Raw genomic sequence first — 17,788 nt, forward strand, 5'->3', positions numbered from 1 at the left:
ATGAGGAATATAACTCGTTTTCTTTTTGTTTCATTCGCTTGTCGCTTTTAGGTATCACTAACTATGAAGAGTACTCATTAATAAGACCATCCGATGACGATGAAAAGATGCGCACGCTAACACTGAGGAAAGGTAGAGGCAGCATCAGAAACTTGGAAAAATTAGAGAAGATGAAACAAAAATTACATACAGACGATGAGTGTAAGTTGTATTTCTTGCAGTCTCAGCTATAATGGCGTTAAACAACTTCATCATTATATCTTAAATTTATTTCTTCCTGTCATCAATCACATTGCTAATTTAAGCATTCCCAATGATTATTTTGATTCACCCGTAAATTATACAATGAAATCTTTATTCTACTTAATTGTTTGCGTAAATGTAGTTTGCATTTTGTGAGCGATAAAATAGTAACTGGAATACCTGGTTCATAACAATTAAAGTTAAAATTGACCCGATATCAATTGTGTAATTGTAGATTAAGTTAGCTGCTTTGTATTTTCATATCTATAGCTGGAATTCGTTTTTAATTTTTTACCTTAGTTAACTTCACTTGGTATTTTAAAACAGTGGGTTTCTCACTTTATCTAGATCGTATGAATCCGTTACTAGGTGTTTGAATTATCTGTGCATGGTTCTAGAAGTTGTTAGTTAGTGCTGTTTTCAGCTACTTATTTCATGTAATAAGCTGTTGAACAAAACATCTGCATATCAGTTTTGTCTTCAGATTACTTAAATTTTATGAAGGGGATGCTTTATGTATTTATTTCTCAACTCTATATTTTCTCGAATCATGTCTTCTGCGCCTAATCTCTTCTACTACGGTTGCTACGGTTAGCTTCTTACGTCACTCTGGCATCCGTCTGTGATAAAGTGGTTTTGCAGCTTAAACGGATGAACATATGGGCTAGGATCTACTTTTCATATAACTGACTGACACAAATGTTCACTTGAAACGATTTTCATAAACCTAAAATATGTTTCTGTTTTTAGTTAATTGGTTAGCACCTGGCAAAACGCTTCGTCAACATGGAGTTGATGAGTCGGAAATTCTGCTTCTCCGAAGGAAGTATTTCTACTCCGACCAGAATATAGATACTCGGGATCCTGTTCAACTAAACCTTCTTTATGTTCAGGTGAGGTTACGATAAGCCTTTGCATTAACTATTTAAGCTTCGTCACAATTTTTGATTACTTTTAAGTGTGTAAAAATGTTTCGGATATTCGTTAGTACAGAATATTGCAAGTGTGCCTAACTCTCCCTCATAATGCTCATCAGATCGAATACATGAACAATTACCATACCTTTTTGAACAGAATATTACTTCAGTTATTGATTTTTCTGCTCGTAGAATTGAGATAGTTATCATAAATTAATATAATTTCATTTTGTCTTCAGTTTGTTTCTGATGAGGATGAATTGTAAAATCTAGTTAATGACAAATAACACGCATCGACATGGAAGAATACTTCATTTTTCCCATTCCATGTCTGTTTAGTTCTACTCAGTTAAAAGTATTGTTCAAAGATAAGTATAATGGAACGCCAAGTCTCTGAGCACTCTCAGCTCTGGGTGCCCATGTCAAAAACCATAAAGTATAACTACTCTCACCTCAGCTTTGTAAACCCGACATTCTACGATTAGTTTAGCACAATAACGATGCCAAAGTTGTCGTAGATTGTCATAATCCTCTCTGGCTTTCACTATGCATAGATTTATTTCATATCTTGTGCCACTACAAACAAACAACACACAACTATTTTCAACTGATTACTGCAAAGATTGATCGCAGGCACCGGCTTCTCAGTGTCGCAGAGGTACTTCACATCTAAAAGGTGCAAAATATATACCATACTCATGGACACCAACTGTTGACTGATTAAATGCAGTTTTGATAACTTGTGTTTCATCTCGCAGAAAAACAATATCATCCTAATACTTGATATTGCTAAGTCGTTTTCCAGGTAACGAATTCGCGCTACCACTACTTAGTTCCATCAGAGCCGCTTCCAAAATATCATTGATGTCAAAATCAAAGGGGAATGCTGAGGCGGGGCAACACTACTTAACGTCACTACTTTAAAAATTAGAAGGAGGTAGTTTTTTGAAAAGCCTTAAAGATGTTACTGAATTTCTTAGACACAACCTTCAACAGACAATCTCTAAGTACAGCCCTGTTCAAATAGTCGAAGGCGGCTCTAGTATTGAGAAACAGTTATTATTGGTCTGCAGTAAGTATGATAGCTTCGAAACACTGTCTACCAGAGCTTTCCAAATAATCCAGTTGGTCCTTTGACCATATGTTCATTACCATCCTTAAAGAGAGCCAGGCGCAAGTAGTTCTGACCTAATGACTTGCGAATTCACAAAAACAGGAGTCCCATGTATGCTTCCGCTTCATTAGATGGGTCGGTAATCACCGGTCAAGCAAAGCGGGACAGTCTTACCAACGTTGTATGGGTGAAAGATCCTTCCAACTCCTCCTCAGAAAACTTTACCCATCTTCCAAGACCCCTTGGGATGCTGCTGATTAACCTCACAGGTCTTTTTATTGATATCAGGCTTCTTTCTGCCAATGGTTCCGATGAACTGAAAACGTTTCCGGTAGTGATCATATTCAGCTGCTGTTTCCAACTTATTAGCATGCTCCGATCACACGTTTTCTGTGTCCTTACGCAAACTTTGTGAAATTCCTTTTCATAAGGATCCACATTTGTTATCAAACTTGCAGTTTTACAAAGTAGACTGGGGTACTTCAATGAATCGTAAAGGGCTTACAGTGGCCAAGTGCTTATAAGCGGGGCGTTTCATGAAGCCACACGAGACCTGACCTACCATTTTCATGATGTCATGAAAACATATTCAGTGCTCAGCTATACTTTTCTGTGTGCCGGCAACTGGTTTGGAACTTAGCTTTATCTTATTTAGCTTCTACGAAAGCTTATATCAATTCATTTAAGATGATGAACTTGTGGGGCACCAAATTGTAAGGACTGTTTAAGACTTTGTCCACAATGCCACCTCGGAATTCTAAATCAATATATTATATTCCTCGGTACATCGATTACATCAAGTGACCTGATTTACTTAGTATTTTTTATGATAAATATTAGGGTTTTTCCTTAATCAATACCCTCGAGGGATCGAAGTTCCTCTGTTTATACCGATCTTTAAGATGTGTAAGCTAAGACTATCGGTCAGATTTATTTTTCTGTTCATGCGTGCAAAGCTATTAAAATTTGTCATCTTGTCTATTTTCTGTATAAATTTTATTTTATTGCTTCTCAGATATTCACAAATCAGCACAGTTTGCATTACAGATTGACACTGAATAGGCAGTTGTTAAACACTAAAGATCGCACTAGTAGATAACTGTTTAGTCGTTTTCTTGTGTCTTTAACACATTACAAACGAATTAGCCATAGAAGTTATTCTGAAAATTATTAGTATAATTTATTCCTATTTAATTTGCAGCTTAAGGAAGCTATATTAAATGGTACACACCCAATATCACAAGATCAAGCTATCAATTTAGCTGCTTTACAATGTCAAGTTGAATATGGCCCAAGGGTACCAGAGAAAATTAAACGAAATCCTATAGAGTAAGATAATTATAATTTGTTATCATTGTTGTTATTATTGTTACTTTAAGTTTACTTCTCTAAGTAAATTCGATTAAAATAGTATTTAGATTCGGGAATTAATTAACCGTTAAATTGTTTATATTTGTGTCAAGTATTTGTCAAATTTTTATTGTTTTTTTTTCATTTCATTTTACATATATGTGCATTTTATCGTTCATTTATCCATTAATATGAAAAATTAGAGATCTGTAAATCGTAATCAGTGTGTACTTGTCCAAAGTTCAAATTTGCTGGTTGATATTTTCAATTGGCCATTGGGCGGATGATATTATTATTATTATTATTATTATTATTATTGATACCATTAGAAATCTGTATTTTCTAATGAGTGAAAAAGAAAAACATAGTTGATGAATATAGAGAGATAGAAGAGATTGTATCATAAAGTGATATTTGAAATTTCGGATCACTTTATGTGATGATACAAAACGAATTTGTTTTTACTCATATTTCACTATTTGATGGTGAAAGCTTTGTCAATGTAGTAGTAAATCAGAATTTACAAAAATCTCCGCTTGGTAACTTGATCAAAGAAGTTTGATCAATTCTTTTTATGTCTGAATGTTTGTGATCAACACATTCAATGTAACACTAATACAAAATTAAAATCTTCAAGTAGATGACTTTATTTTAGCAGAAAATAAAAAAATGACGGTTTAGTGTATAAATGTGTGTAGATAACTTATGTCTAACTAATATTTGGTAACTACTCTACAAACATAATTCAGTGGTATTTGTTGCTCAACAGTAAACTCATATTCTGTGTAAGTTATGCTTAGTAGTCTGCAATTTTTCGTGTCTATATTAGACGGCAGTAGGGCTTCCTAATCAATTTTCACCTCATTTTAGACCATAGATCTTGTAAATAATTGATTATTTGTGACGTTTTATGTTATTCGGAGTTAATATTTAATTGTCGGTTGAATAAAGATTGTTACTATGATCTGACTCAAATTTTATGCATTTTGTTCAGTTACTTTACTCTCTGTGTAAACTTGATCTACTATTAATTATTTTAATACATACTTGTAAAGTTACTGGACAAAATAACTGATGACTCATTTACTTGAACCCATCTTATGATTTCAAAGCTGAATATTCCATCCAGCTTTCTAGACTGAAGTTATTGTGATGCAGTACCTAATAACCCAGAGAAGAAAGTGTTAATTAAACGTTTCAGTGAAAATATTCTTTTTGGTTAGTCAATCATATGCGAAGTAAAATCTGACATATATGTGGATTGGTTCAAGTTGCCATACCACATTAGTTCTTCAAGATAAAATTATCATGCTAAATCCCAGACTAGTAGAACTAACAGTATCAGTAGTTATAAAAAAGATTAGGTATAAAAAAGCGAAAAACGTATACGAAGATTTCGGGATGCAGGTTCTAAGCGAGGATAAAAAGTTACTACACCTGGTCCATTGAGAATGGTCATTTTTCGTTATTCATAACATGGCCAAGGTAATTGACTTCCTTTACATACAGTTTCCCTTTGTTTTGTTGCCATTTCGTTTTAATCCGTAGTTCAGTTTTAATTTTTTAATTTTAAGCAACTGTATTGATTAGTTTTATGAAATATATATTTATATGATTATTTTTCAGCCTAAAAGATCGGTTGCCCAAAGAATATATTAAATCCAAGGGAATCGAGAAAAGAATATTGGAAGTAAGTTGAGTGGTAATGATGGATCACAACGTAGTTTTATCAAGTGTTGATATGAATAGATTCATCGAGGTATTTCAAGCTTTAATAAACTATGTAAAATCATAGAGGTCTCAATATTTTTATTCAACGTGCCTTGAAAAACTAGGCTGATGTGTTTCCAGCTCTAATCCATGCTGTGATGCAATGTCAATCTGGTTTTTCAGTTATAAACAACGTAGAATTTGGAACGAATTTGTATTGGGTCGATTTGCCGCACCAATTCAACACAGCATCATAAAATTAACAAAAGAATCTGTATTGTGGTAACATTAACAATGACAAGACTAAATATAGAGAATTTATTGCAAAAATGGAACGAAATAATAGGTAAAATGGATATGAAATAATATTGAAACTCAAGATTTCGGAAAAAAATGAATAATGAATCCAGATGTTTCACCTCAACCGATTCTCAGCTGTCTTCTAAGGTTCCCAACCACTGATCTCGATTATCCTATCGATTGCAACCAGGATGTTTGTTGCTGCAAATGTGATTTCGGCTAATGATCATTCACTTGATCGACTGATTCTACATTATTATGACTTCAAGAATAATTAACAATTTGTTTACTATAGAAAAAATAAATACTACCAATAAGAGCTTCTATAAAACAAACTTTATCTTTCAGTTAATACTGAGTGACCACAATGAGATTTATTTTCTGAATTACATATAATCATCAATGGATCGAACAAGTTGATGGAAGTTAATTAACTCGGGCTTTGATGATTCAGAATCAAAGCTCTTGTGCTATCTAATTTTTGCACACTATTAAACGGTTGAAGACGGCATGAAACAGTTATTAGCTGGTCCCAGCCTATCACACAAAAGTTACCTGTTTATCTTTTCTATTTATACATTCTACCTTTCTTTAAATAATTCAGCCCACCAGTATTTATTCATTTTTTCTGTGATGTGTATATGTGTATAAGTTGATTAAAAAAACCTAAACGGTTACCGATGCGATTAGTCAGATTGAAATGTCCCACTCATAATAAGCTAGATAATCGTTTATTTTCCATTGTAAAGTTTTACATTTATCCTGATTGTGGAACTAATAACTTCTTTTAAAACAATGCTAATTAATTATTGTATTAATAACGATGAATAGCATTAATCATAGTTGTAGTGCATATCTTTCTTCATAATTCAAGCTTATAATTATTGTTATTTTGTTATGATAGCCTTTTAGTGAATATATATGATGGGATGTAATACTGAAAAAATCCATGCATAGAATTAAACTAATTCATATTTGTGTAGGTTGTTTTTGTACATTTGTTCTATTTCCCTTCCTCTCACTTGTTCACTATCAAAAGTAATTCAATTAATTAATTTCTTCCAATAACCTATTGATAGTTCATTTATTTTGGCTACTTAGACCAAAAGGAATGAATTAAGATTGAAACATGTAACCCAGTAATTGAAATTCTAACTGTTTATTCTTCAAATTATCTTAATCATCCATAATAATATTATTATTATCGAATAAATTTACTAAATAGGCAATAAACAAAAAAAAACCCAGATATTTTACACACTCACTATGTTTTATATCAACATATTGGATCGTATCCATTTTCACTGCCCACTATTCACTTAGCATGTAAACCAATCTAATCGATGATAATTCGTGTGCTTCAAATACCTGTGAAGAGATATTTTATGTGAGATTATTGGTTTGGTTAAAGTATAAGGTATATAGTTATTATAAATGTGAAGATTTCTTATTATCGGTAATTGAGTTGAATTGAAAAATATTTGTTTAGGTGCCTGTGTAAAGTTCATAATACACAGCTTAACATGGAATTTTGTTTAGAAAAAACCCAACAACACTATCTTTAGGAAGATTTTACATAAGAAACTATCGTATTACACAGATATTCACTTCTAGACAATCATGGTGGTTTAGTAACTTTAATAAAATTAGTGTAACCAATAAACTAATTTTACGATTGATCGGTGAGTGATGGTGAATATCATGTTTTACAAGTTCTTTACCACTAACTGAACTCTGTCGACAAAGTTACAATACAGCCATTAGTCTAAGAACGCGATATCTCGCGCACTATATCAAGGTGTTAGATAGTTGGAGGTATTCATTTGAAAATTGTAGATCGAGGTTTCATGTTAGTTGGCACTCGTTAGTCAGTTATAATAACAAAAATGTTTACTTTCATGGAAAAGTAAGAAAATGTTTTTGAATGTTCATTCGTGCGAATATGCCAAAGAGAATTACTTCACTTTAATTGATTCATCTTGAATTTATTATTCTGATTCTTAGTTGGTTCGTATAGTGTTTCGTTGTAATAATAAATTATAATAAAGTATTATGGTAGTGTTCGTCATTGATTAGGATCACTTGGGATACCTTGAAATGAGTTCCTGAAATCCTAGTCAGAAATTGTTTCCGATGTAGTGGAGGCACTTCTGTAGTGAAATGTTAGTCAATAATGGCATTATCTGATCTTTGGACAATATCACAAATCGATTAGGTTGAAAATGTCTACCATTGGACGCCAATCCATTAATTTAATGGCTGATTGGTCACCGCGATCTGTTACAGAGCTCATGGATACCTACTGTCGGAGAGTCTCGTACTAAGAAAAAATACCCTGTGTTCCCTAGTTTTTAGTGCTCAGTCCAATTAAGACGAGTAACATCTAGAAATCAGGCTAATCGTTGAAACACCTATTCAATAATACTTTCATAAAACACGGTAATTATAATTCTCTGTTGGTCATTACATTTTATCTATCTAGGTAGGGGTGGATTATGGTGTTACTCACTCATTTATTTATCTGTCTTAGTCATAAACGAACAACATAATGTTTACTAAACGTGCTCGCTCCTTCGTTTTAATTAGTAGTTATCACAGGTCTGAAAATCTTATGTATTTTATTCATCTATTATTCATCTATTATAGTTGGACTGATGCCAAATCCATCATTACGTATCTCAGTTTGGTCAGTCTATTGCTCGCATCCTATGGTGTGATTGTATACGAACTGCAATTCGTACCATCCATTTATTTTTCTCGCTGATATTTTAAATGACAAGAGTATATATTTATTAATTCTTAAACGTCTTAAAGTCTAATACTTTCTGTTTCCCTTCGTCACGTAACTGCTCTTTAAAAGAAAAAGAAAATCCGCTCAAATCGCTGTACATTTACAAAAAGTTTATTTTTTTCGGTATTTTAATAAGTTATACAAGTATCTTCTTTGGAGAAACACCATCGAAGTATTGAAAGCTTTTTTTATAGTTTACTCCATTGTTGTCATCTTTTATTAAAAAGTCAACCGTTAGCTCAATTTTGATCTTAACTTTCGCATTTTTTAAAATGTTAAATTTTTCCAAAAAATGAATTTCAACGTCGTTCAGCAATATCAAAAGTTGGGCAACTATGATGAAAAAGAAGCCAAATTACGCTATGTCCAATTATGTAGATCTTTACCAACCTATGGAATAACATTCTTTCTTATAAAAGTGAGTATATATATTGATGAGAATTTTAATTGTTATTGTTATAATTATTATTCAGAAGGACGATTTTTTAGTTATCTAGATTCAAATTTACTGTAGGATGTAGTGGCTTAGCTTCGTCAGTCAATCCCCTTGATAACCGTTATTATATAAATCCCAACAATGTTTGAAACGAGAAGGCAATAAGAAGCGGCGAATACAATTTATTAGCGGTTGGCACATATAACAAAGCTACATACACATCGAGAGGATTTAGAGCAGACAGGTGAATATATGTGTATGGACAAATACAAAGGCGAATTTATAATCGAATCGAATAAGGCGCAGCTAGGCAAGGTAAATGCAATTAATAGGATTCGGGTACATATATACATGAGGAAGAGGATGATTCATAGAGCGCTATTTAAGCGATAAACATTTAAGCTAGAGAGATATGTGCGTAGACTGTCATGTGATCAAGCACACACGTTTACACCAATATAGTGTTCACCATAGTACAAAGAAATAGACGAATTGTTACTGTCCGAATAATATTGTCTGTTAAATAAGTTAATAAAAGACCTTAACAAAAATTAGCCATAATCGAAATTAGTTGTAGGGCAGTTGCTATAAGAATAAGTATATTGAAACCAACATAAGAGTTCTCTTTTTTTGAGCAAAGGCTTAAACACACATCCTTACATGTTTCTGGTTGTTACCTAAATTACTATTGTCCAAATTTAAAGTAATGATGGCTGAATGTTATTTGTCATTTAATTAAATAGAAAATGTCGATTAAAGTGTTAGAGAATATTGTTGTTCTTCAGATAATTATTCCATTTAAATCAATTCATTTTATATTCTGTTGGATAGGATTGAACATTGGTACCATACTAAGATATAATTGTCACATTTCATGTCAACAGGATTTAAACGCTCACTTTTTAATTATAGAATCTCACTTTTGGTCAGTGCTTTATTTATTTCAGTGTGAGCAGTAGGATATGAATTATAACTTTAGAAATATTCCCTAAATTTTAGTACACACAATCTGTAAAATATATAGGGTTGTTTTTTGTTCACTTTTTACCGCACAATGTCAGATATTATTTCACACTTGATGTCGAATATTTCATATTCTGTACCAATTATTATGAACAGATTAGAATCGCTCTTTGCATATTTCGTTTTGGATAGCTGAATGACATCTCTAATCCTGATACAAAAGTATCCATTTTGCTGTTTAAAATGATTGTTATGGAAATCATGGATCGATGTTAGACCACCACTGAAAACCTGGAATCACTGAACGTTCATTTCATGTCAGTATAGGCACTCCTCAATAGTGTGCATCCACTACCACGTACGCGGAAATCCGACTCAGGACCCTTGATCTCGCACATGAACGATTAACCTTTAGACCACTGAGCCGGCATCATACGGTGTTAATGTCTGACTGTAATGAGTTCACGATGGCGTTCTAGTATTGATCAATTCATTTCAACGAAACTCAACAATCTCCACAATCCCATAATTAAAATAAATATGGTTTTATTTCATTAGTAAATTACATTACATATCGTCTTGCACTCAAAAATATCAAAGATACAAAGCTTTCACATAAAAGGATAGATAAATTAGGTACCAGAATAAGTGAAAACATTTAGAGAAGCAATTTATAGGTTAGCAAATTATCCGTCAAGTTATTTAACAATTGTCATTATTATCTTATACAACTGAGTGTTAGCACATAATTTTTTTTACTGGAATATGATGACTAAATTCCCAAGTTCGGTTATATTTATCAGCTATCCAGTAAAGTCTTTCTGGAATTGAACTTTATAGTAATAATTAGTAATAAGTCCCGAATATTGTCACTAATGTAATGCTAAAATAGAAGCACAAAAAACTAACGGTAACAAACCATAGATTAATTGTTTTCTTTTTTTGTTTTCTGAAACCAAATCACATTGCATGCCTCATCATCTCTTGTGATATTTCAGTTGTTTTTCGACTACGTTATTTGTGATACATTTGTGCAGTTTTGTCATAAAATTCCTATTTAATAGTTATATTATGATACTTGATGGTTAGCATGTAAGTGGGAAATATAGGATCAACCCCTATTTAAACTTTTCTCCACTTAGCCCTGATAATACCACTAGTCTTCACAAATGAGGTTTGCCTCAAGGCCCGAGTATATTGGCGTGCATTTGGTTAATGAAATGCATGAGGAAATCAATTGTACAACTCTTGCTTAGAATGTCAATTTTGCTTGATTTTTCTATTCTAACTAATTTGTTTCTATTTTTAAAATATTACAACTCTAGAAGCGATTGATAATTGCATATTAAGTGTTTTAAGAATTTCCATAATGTTAAACACAAAAGCTATAGGTGGTGATTTTTGCAAAGTCGAATAGGTTTTGGTCATATATATTAAACTATTCAGATTGATGAAGCCCCATGTTAAGTGGAGTGATCGATTTATTTAACCATATCAATTCGTAATGTTATTCATATTAAACATAAATCCAGGTTCAATTCGTATAACAAAATTTCTTATCTGAATCTGATATATTTAGTCTCTCTAAGCTTATTATTTAAACACTGAGGTATCCTTCACGTTACCTCTTACATCAGCTGACATAATAAATACATATTATATTGGGGAACATGTGAACGTGTTTTTCAACTAACTTAATAGCGTATGTGGTTACATTATTAAGTAATTTACTTCAAAGGCGGCAATGATCAAAAATACACAAACTATAACATTTCAATTAAATTCTAAAATCAATTATTTACCTGCTGGAATCAATGTTACTTGTACAACTTGCTAAAATAATGTAAATATTTCTTCTTAATCTGTATCCTTAAAACAATTTGGTAATATAATTATCTATTGTGGTCATTTATGTTCTGGTATGTGCATATGTTGTATCATATTACATCATACTATTTGTATACTTTGCTACTGATTAAACTGTGACTAATTATATATTTTAATTAGTTGAGTTGGTATAGTATATATAGTTTTGTTTGGTCTTTTAGCCTGGTGAAGTATCTGTTATGTGTACGTACGCTTTTATTTAAAAGTCTTTCACTAAGCTTATTCGAGGAGAATTTTAAAAACTGAGGTAAACTTGGACTCGAACCATGACAATGATTTTGAAAATTTAATTGTTTGTCGCTTAAAACACTAAGTAGATAATTATTGTTATTGATAATAGTAATGACAATAATAATGACGAAAATTACTGTTTTCTTTCGACATGTTTATTTTGTAATTTTATTAAATCATAAAAATGATCTACCACCGTATAAAATCTTTTCACCTTCCCCTCGTTATCTGTTTTGATTAAAATTGTTGGACACTAGTTGGGAAATAAACATCCGAAAATGTTTTTTGGTAGATATATTTATAAGAAGACAGAAAATGTCGACTGAGACAGGATTTTATTCCCTATTTAAGACGTAGATTATTTTACTCTTACCAATTTCTTTTTTCATTATTTCTCCAGAGTTTTCATTCAAGCCGATGTACTCTAATTTTGACATTTTAACTGTGTACCACTTTTTGATATCAGTTCATTAATTTTAACGTAAGAGATTTATGAAACTTGTTTGATTTTATAGCTTACATCACGAACGAACCATGGTAAGACAACCAGGAAGTATTAAACAGCTATTTCACCCCAGTATGGAACTCATTAGCAGTACATATTCATGACTCTACTAGGGATCAAAACCAGGACCTTCAAGTCTCATGGCAAACCCTTAATCTCTAAATAACTAAGCAGGGATCTAATAGGTAATATGCACAATTTTATCCAATTCACGATACTGCGCGATCATCTCCATCGGTGGTTAACTTACCTACTTACGCTTGGTACTCCTCGTGGAGGAGCATGGGCTGCCCACCAGCGTTCTCCATCCAACTCTATGCTGGACAATTCATTCCTTATGATGATGCTTCGTGTAGCCCAGAACCTCCCGGCACGTTGATGTTAGTACTTCTTTGATCTCTTTTCAGTTGTCCTCCAACTTATAGGTGCTTTGCGTGCTTCTTTGGACAGCATCAGAGGAACTCCCTGATTGTGCGAGAGTACAGCAGAATCTCTCCCGAATCTCTCTTCTTCTGTCCAGCTTGGGTCCAATAGGTTTCACTGATTACGAGCACTATCGAGTTGTATCTCCTCATTTCCGTAGTTATTTGACTGGTTCTTCTGGTCTCCCACATTGTTCGAACATTCCATGTAACTATAAAAATTATTGATCTGGTTGTTAAAAGGTGCATCGGTCTAGTGAAATCTAAAGAATCTGGGCTTTCACCACAAGACTTCAGAATTCTTCTGAATGAAGACCCTTCGACTTGGAGAGCAGAGTCTAAATGGTTTACCTTGCTTATTGTGGTTAACGTTTTTTTTTAACAGGGTTGTTTTGTAAGGGAAGTGGTTACTGACCCTATTTTCAACCCTCCTCCTTTGTATGGGCTTAGGACCGGTAGTAACTCTAGAAGAACTACAGGTTTAGTTGGTGGGTCAAATAATTCAGATGTAATTTGTAAAATAAAATTCTTTCAATTATATAATACTCAGTCTACTACTTAATTACAAGTTTTACTTAATAGGCTTTGAGTCATAGATGTATGCAAGTAGTACAAATGATATGGTTAGCTAAATCCGAAGTAGATGACATGAAGTTTGAACTTACGGTCGAAAATTAAATGCCTAAACCATTCGTCGAAATATTTCTAAACATATCAGTGCATTATTTTAAGAAATATACCATAAAATGATCACAAAAGTTTTGTTTGTATGTTTTCATTTGAACGTCATGTTTATAATTTTACATGTTTTTCTATTTTTTTCAGGAAAAACTGAAAGGTCGTAATAAACTAGTACCACGATTGTTTGGAGTAAGCAAAGAAAGTGTCATGCGTGTAGATGAAAAAACCAAAGAAATTATAGAAACGTGGTCATTAACACGTATACGTCGTTGGGCTGCTACTGCAAATCTTTTCACTTTGGTATGTATAAATTTATTTATATCTAAACGTAATTATTGATGAGTACCTTTCTTTTTGTTGTAGTGTTTTTGGTTTACCCTTAAGTCTATTGATTACTTTTCTATGAACTCCTGGACAGATTGATTGATTTTGTAATGGTTTGCGTTGTTCCGTTTTCGGTATTTTTGACTAAATTTTAATCAGTCTTTTGTCAAGTTCATTCAGCTGATGAATCCAGTATAGGACGAAACGTGCGTCCAGCATTTCATTGCCAATAACATTTCACCAACGTCCTGACAGATTATATTTTGTTGAATAGGTAGGCATTGTTTCAAGGCTTTTTTCCATGGATTTTGATGGTTCTATGAAGTGCACCATGTCTTATTATATCCTACATATATGTTTGTCTATAAACATTTCATACTTCCAAAGTGTCTATTCTGATTGTTTACATTAATTAATAATTCTATTTTTGTTGTCCCTTTTATTTATCCGTACAATTTTTAATGATAATTAGTTATAGAACAATCTATGATGATTAATTAGTGCATTGAGTTCTTTTTTCAATGAATATGTTATCAGTGAATACGGTGTATAGAATATTTATTACATCAGTCAGTCATGCGCAGTATAGAACTTGACATATATGCGTATCGGTTCAATTTGTAACACAACACTAGAACGATAAAAAGAGATTATTAAGACAAACATCAAATTAATAATAGTAGTAAATCTGGGTTGTAGTAGAAACCATTAGACGCAAACAATATGGTTCGAGAAAAAGAATAAATTCATGGAGAGGAGTTTAAGATAATTTCAAAACTAAACCTAATAGTGTACAACGTGTGAGTGCATTTACGCTATTATGATGAATTTCGAGCTATCACTTAATGTCTTCAACCATTGGTTACGATAATCCCGCCTACTCCAACCTAGTAGTCTGAATCTACCAGCATGGCTTAGTCCGATTATCGATGACTTCATAGGTGTTGGAGCCACGTTTCAGCCCATTATACAAGATTGGAACAGTATTAATTTGTAAGTGTAAACCATTTGAGAAATTTCTGTCGTCAGCAAGGTTCGGTGCTCTGAGTTTCCATAAACAATTCTATCAAATCAGTTTTCCGTCCTTTCTCATATATACATATATTAACTTGATACTGGTTTTTTTTTGGAAAAATTTCTGACTTATATTTGAAGATTCAGTTTCTTACCAATACTGGCAGAATTTGATCACAATGAAACAATGAACTGCAAATAGGAAGGCTGAAATTATAGTCATTAAGTTTCGTATTTTAGTACTGATCTACTTGTTTGTCTTTGAGAGTAACCTGGCATCATCTGTAATTCTGACACATGTATTATTTATAATATAGTACTTAATTTAGTATAAAGTTGTTATATTCTATTAGAATTATGCTTATTTTAGTTCAGAAATAAGATAATATTCACGCTATTTTAAGAAGTGTATTGATGAGTTTGCGATCATATGTATTATTATAAGTCACTATATAAGTGTAATCACGTACATCGTTATTACCACTATAATTAATTCTAATAATGAAAACAGAGATAAAAGATTTCGGTTGTTGGAATAGATTCTTCATAAAATCTAAATGTTCGCAACATAATGCCAAAGTTGTGTTCACAATGATTTACTCTTTGTGTACTTAAACCGAAATCTAGAAACAACTGTCTAACATTTATTTATTTATAATAAATATTTCTATGATACTAATTTATGTTAGGATAACTTGAGAATTGCTAGAATTTCTATATGGATAATGTGAAAATTAATCGCAAGTATAAAACTAGATTATCACTTGCGTACTTCCTGTATGGTTTTGTTTCTTTATGTATTCATATAACATTTTATTAAATACAAGTTCTGATTGAAATCTTCACCATAGTACTAGCAGTATTGTATGATTTGTATTTCTCTGAGGTCATACTTCCAAGTGAAAAAAGAAACATTTTGATGAAATGGTGAAAAGTTGTTATATATATTTCTCTTAACTTGGGCGTCGACATACTCCAAGGTCACTTATTAGGTAACATTAATTTCACATTGTTTATTATTTTAAACCATTCAGATAGATAGACACGGGTAAAAAAGTATGTCTACAGTGGGAGTATTATTTCATAGTATAAAAATCTACAATTCTCGACTGTAATTTTATACTGATATCGTTTATTGCCTATTCTTAGTTTCAATACAGTAATGCCAATCACTACATATTGTTGCAATTTAATCAAGTTTATCTATAGTGACCAATTGATTATGTTTCTATTAACAGTAAAGAAATTAGTGTGAATAGGTTGGAAAACATTTACGGTCATCTAGAAATTCATTAATTTTTGCTTCGTCAGTTTAAGAATCTTAGCACTTCACATTTGTAAAATCTAAACTGACAGACTAAAAATTATCAACAACAACGTGCAAAGTATCCTCAAGGACACACATCAAAATACCAACCCAGAAGTGGATATAACAATTTGCACAAAAAACAGTTTAGAAAATAAACACATTATCTTACAGTCTTTTCACAGAAAAAACTGGAAAATTCATCTACACACAACTTTACTCGAATGTATAATTTCGAAAATTTACTAAATTTTGTTAGACTGATTGTTGACTGATTTTATAGACACTGATTACTCATCTTTCTTGATATTATTCAGAAGTCATTTGCCGGTTATTGTTGCTCGCATATCGCCTAAACTGTTCTACTTTCCAGCTAGCAATATATATATATATATACGCATACAGTAACACAATGTAAATCATTTGATTTATTTGTTTTCTAACTGTTCACTTTAAAAATACTGTTTTTGTTCTTTTTCAAACATTAATTTGTTTATGTTTTCCTAAATCTCTTTTCTTATTAAAAACTTATTATTTGCTTAATGTACTCCATAATTATTTGATGAATATAATGATAGTTTATGGACGAGTAGGCCACGAAGCAGATTGTTAAGACTATTGTCTCGATCGTTTGACATAATTGAAATGTTGTTTTGATTTTGTTTGTCTAGCGCAAACAGACAGTCAGTGAGTCATAGTCGATCCTAGACTTGTACTATCTGAGATGGTAGTAAGTTTAGGTATCCTGACCCGACGACATATATTTTGTCCTGTCACCAGTAATTTCTTTCGCTATATATATATCATTAAAGAACAGTGAGTTCATCCAACCGTTACATAACAAGTTACACGTTTATAATTCTGGTGTTTGTATCGATGATGGTAGTGTCCTCTTTTCTGTCCTAGATTGTTTAGTCGTAGTTGTTATTTTCTTTTTGGAGTATTTCCTGACAAATGTTCCTCGGAAGACAGTGAAAGTTTAGTGACAAATATGATTCTCAGTATAAAGAGTTTGTGCAAATTATTGAATGTTAGTGAGATCACAAACTCACCTATGCTAGGATACCACTGATAATCAGGAAGTACTGAACAACAGTCTCATCCTAGTATAGTAACGCGGAACCTACACTCTAATCAGGAATCAAACCGAAAACCTTTAGGTCTCGTAGTGAGTTCTTAACCTCTAGATTTTGTCTAATAATGACGTAATTGTTTATTTGTGGGCAAAATATTTTAAAAGTATAAGAATATGTGTTTAAATGAGATTAGCCGTTGTTTTTGTTTTGTTTCTGTAACATTATGAATAATTGTTGTTATTGGTTTCGATTTGTTACAACGATTATTTTGTATATCAACTAAATGTTACTATATAATATATACAAATCCGCTGTTGTATATTTTGTCTGTACATTTTTGGTTGCTTTTATTATTGGTAATATTTATATTAATCTATGTGTTTACTTACTAATATTCACTTGTTATTCTAGTGAAATTTTTTACTCGCATGAATTTTACTAGTAAATAGTACATATTCATATGCAGTCGATATTGTTCAGATTTTAGTGACATGTCTAAATGTGTGCGTCATTGAATA

At 32.0% G+C, this 17,788-nt stretch overlaps 1 protein-coding gene across 1 annotated transcript in view; it reads left to right on the plus strand.

The window, feature by feature from the left end:
• MESDC1_1 (FERM central domain) overlaps positions 1-17,788 on the plus strand; it is a 111,156-nt gene that overhangs the window by 2,795 nt on the left and 90,573 nt on the right. Inside the window, exons 4-9 of the mRNA XM_051208105.1 lie at positions 52-201; positions 994-1,136; positions 3,476-3,603; positions 5,251-5,314; positions 8,739-8,843; positions 13,695-13,850. Coding sequence (XP_051067928.1) covers positions 52-201; positions 994-1,136; positions 3,476-3,603; positions 5,251-5,314; positions 8,739-8,843; positions 13,695-13,850 — 746 coding nt within the window. The remainder of the gene's footprint in view (positions 1-51; positions 202-993; positions 1,137-3,475; positions 3,604-5,250; positions 5,315-8,738; positions 8,844-13,694; positions 13,851-17,788) is intronic.

The sequence above is a fragment of the Schistosoma haematobium genome, chromosome 2 (genome assembly GCF_000699445.3).
Source record: "Schistosoma haematobium chromosome 2, whole genome shotgun sequence".
NCBI classification, from domain to species: Eukaryota; Metazoa; Platyhelminthes; class Trematoda; order Strigeidida; family Schistosomatidae; genus Schistosoma; species Schistosoma haematobium.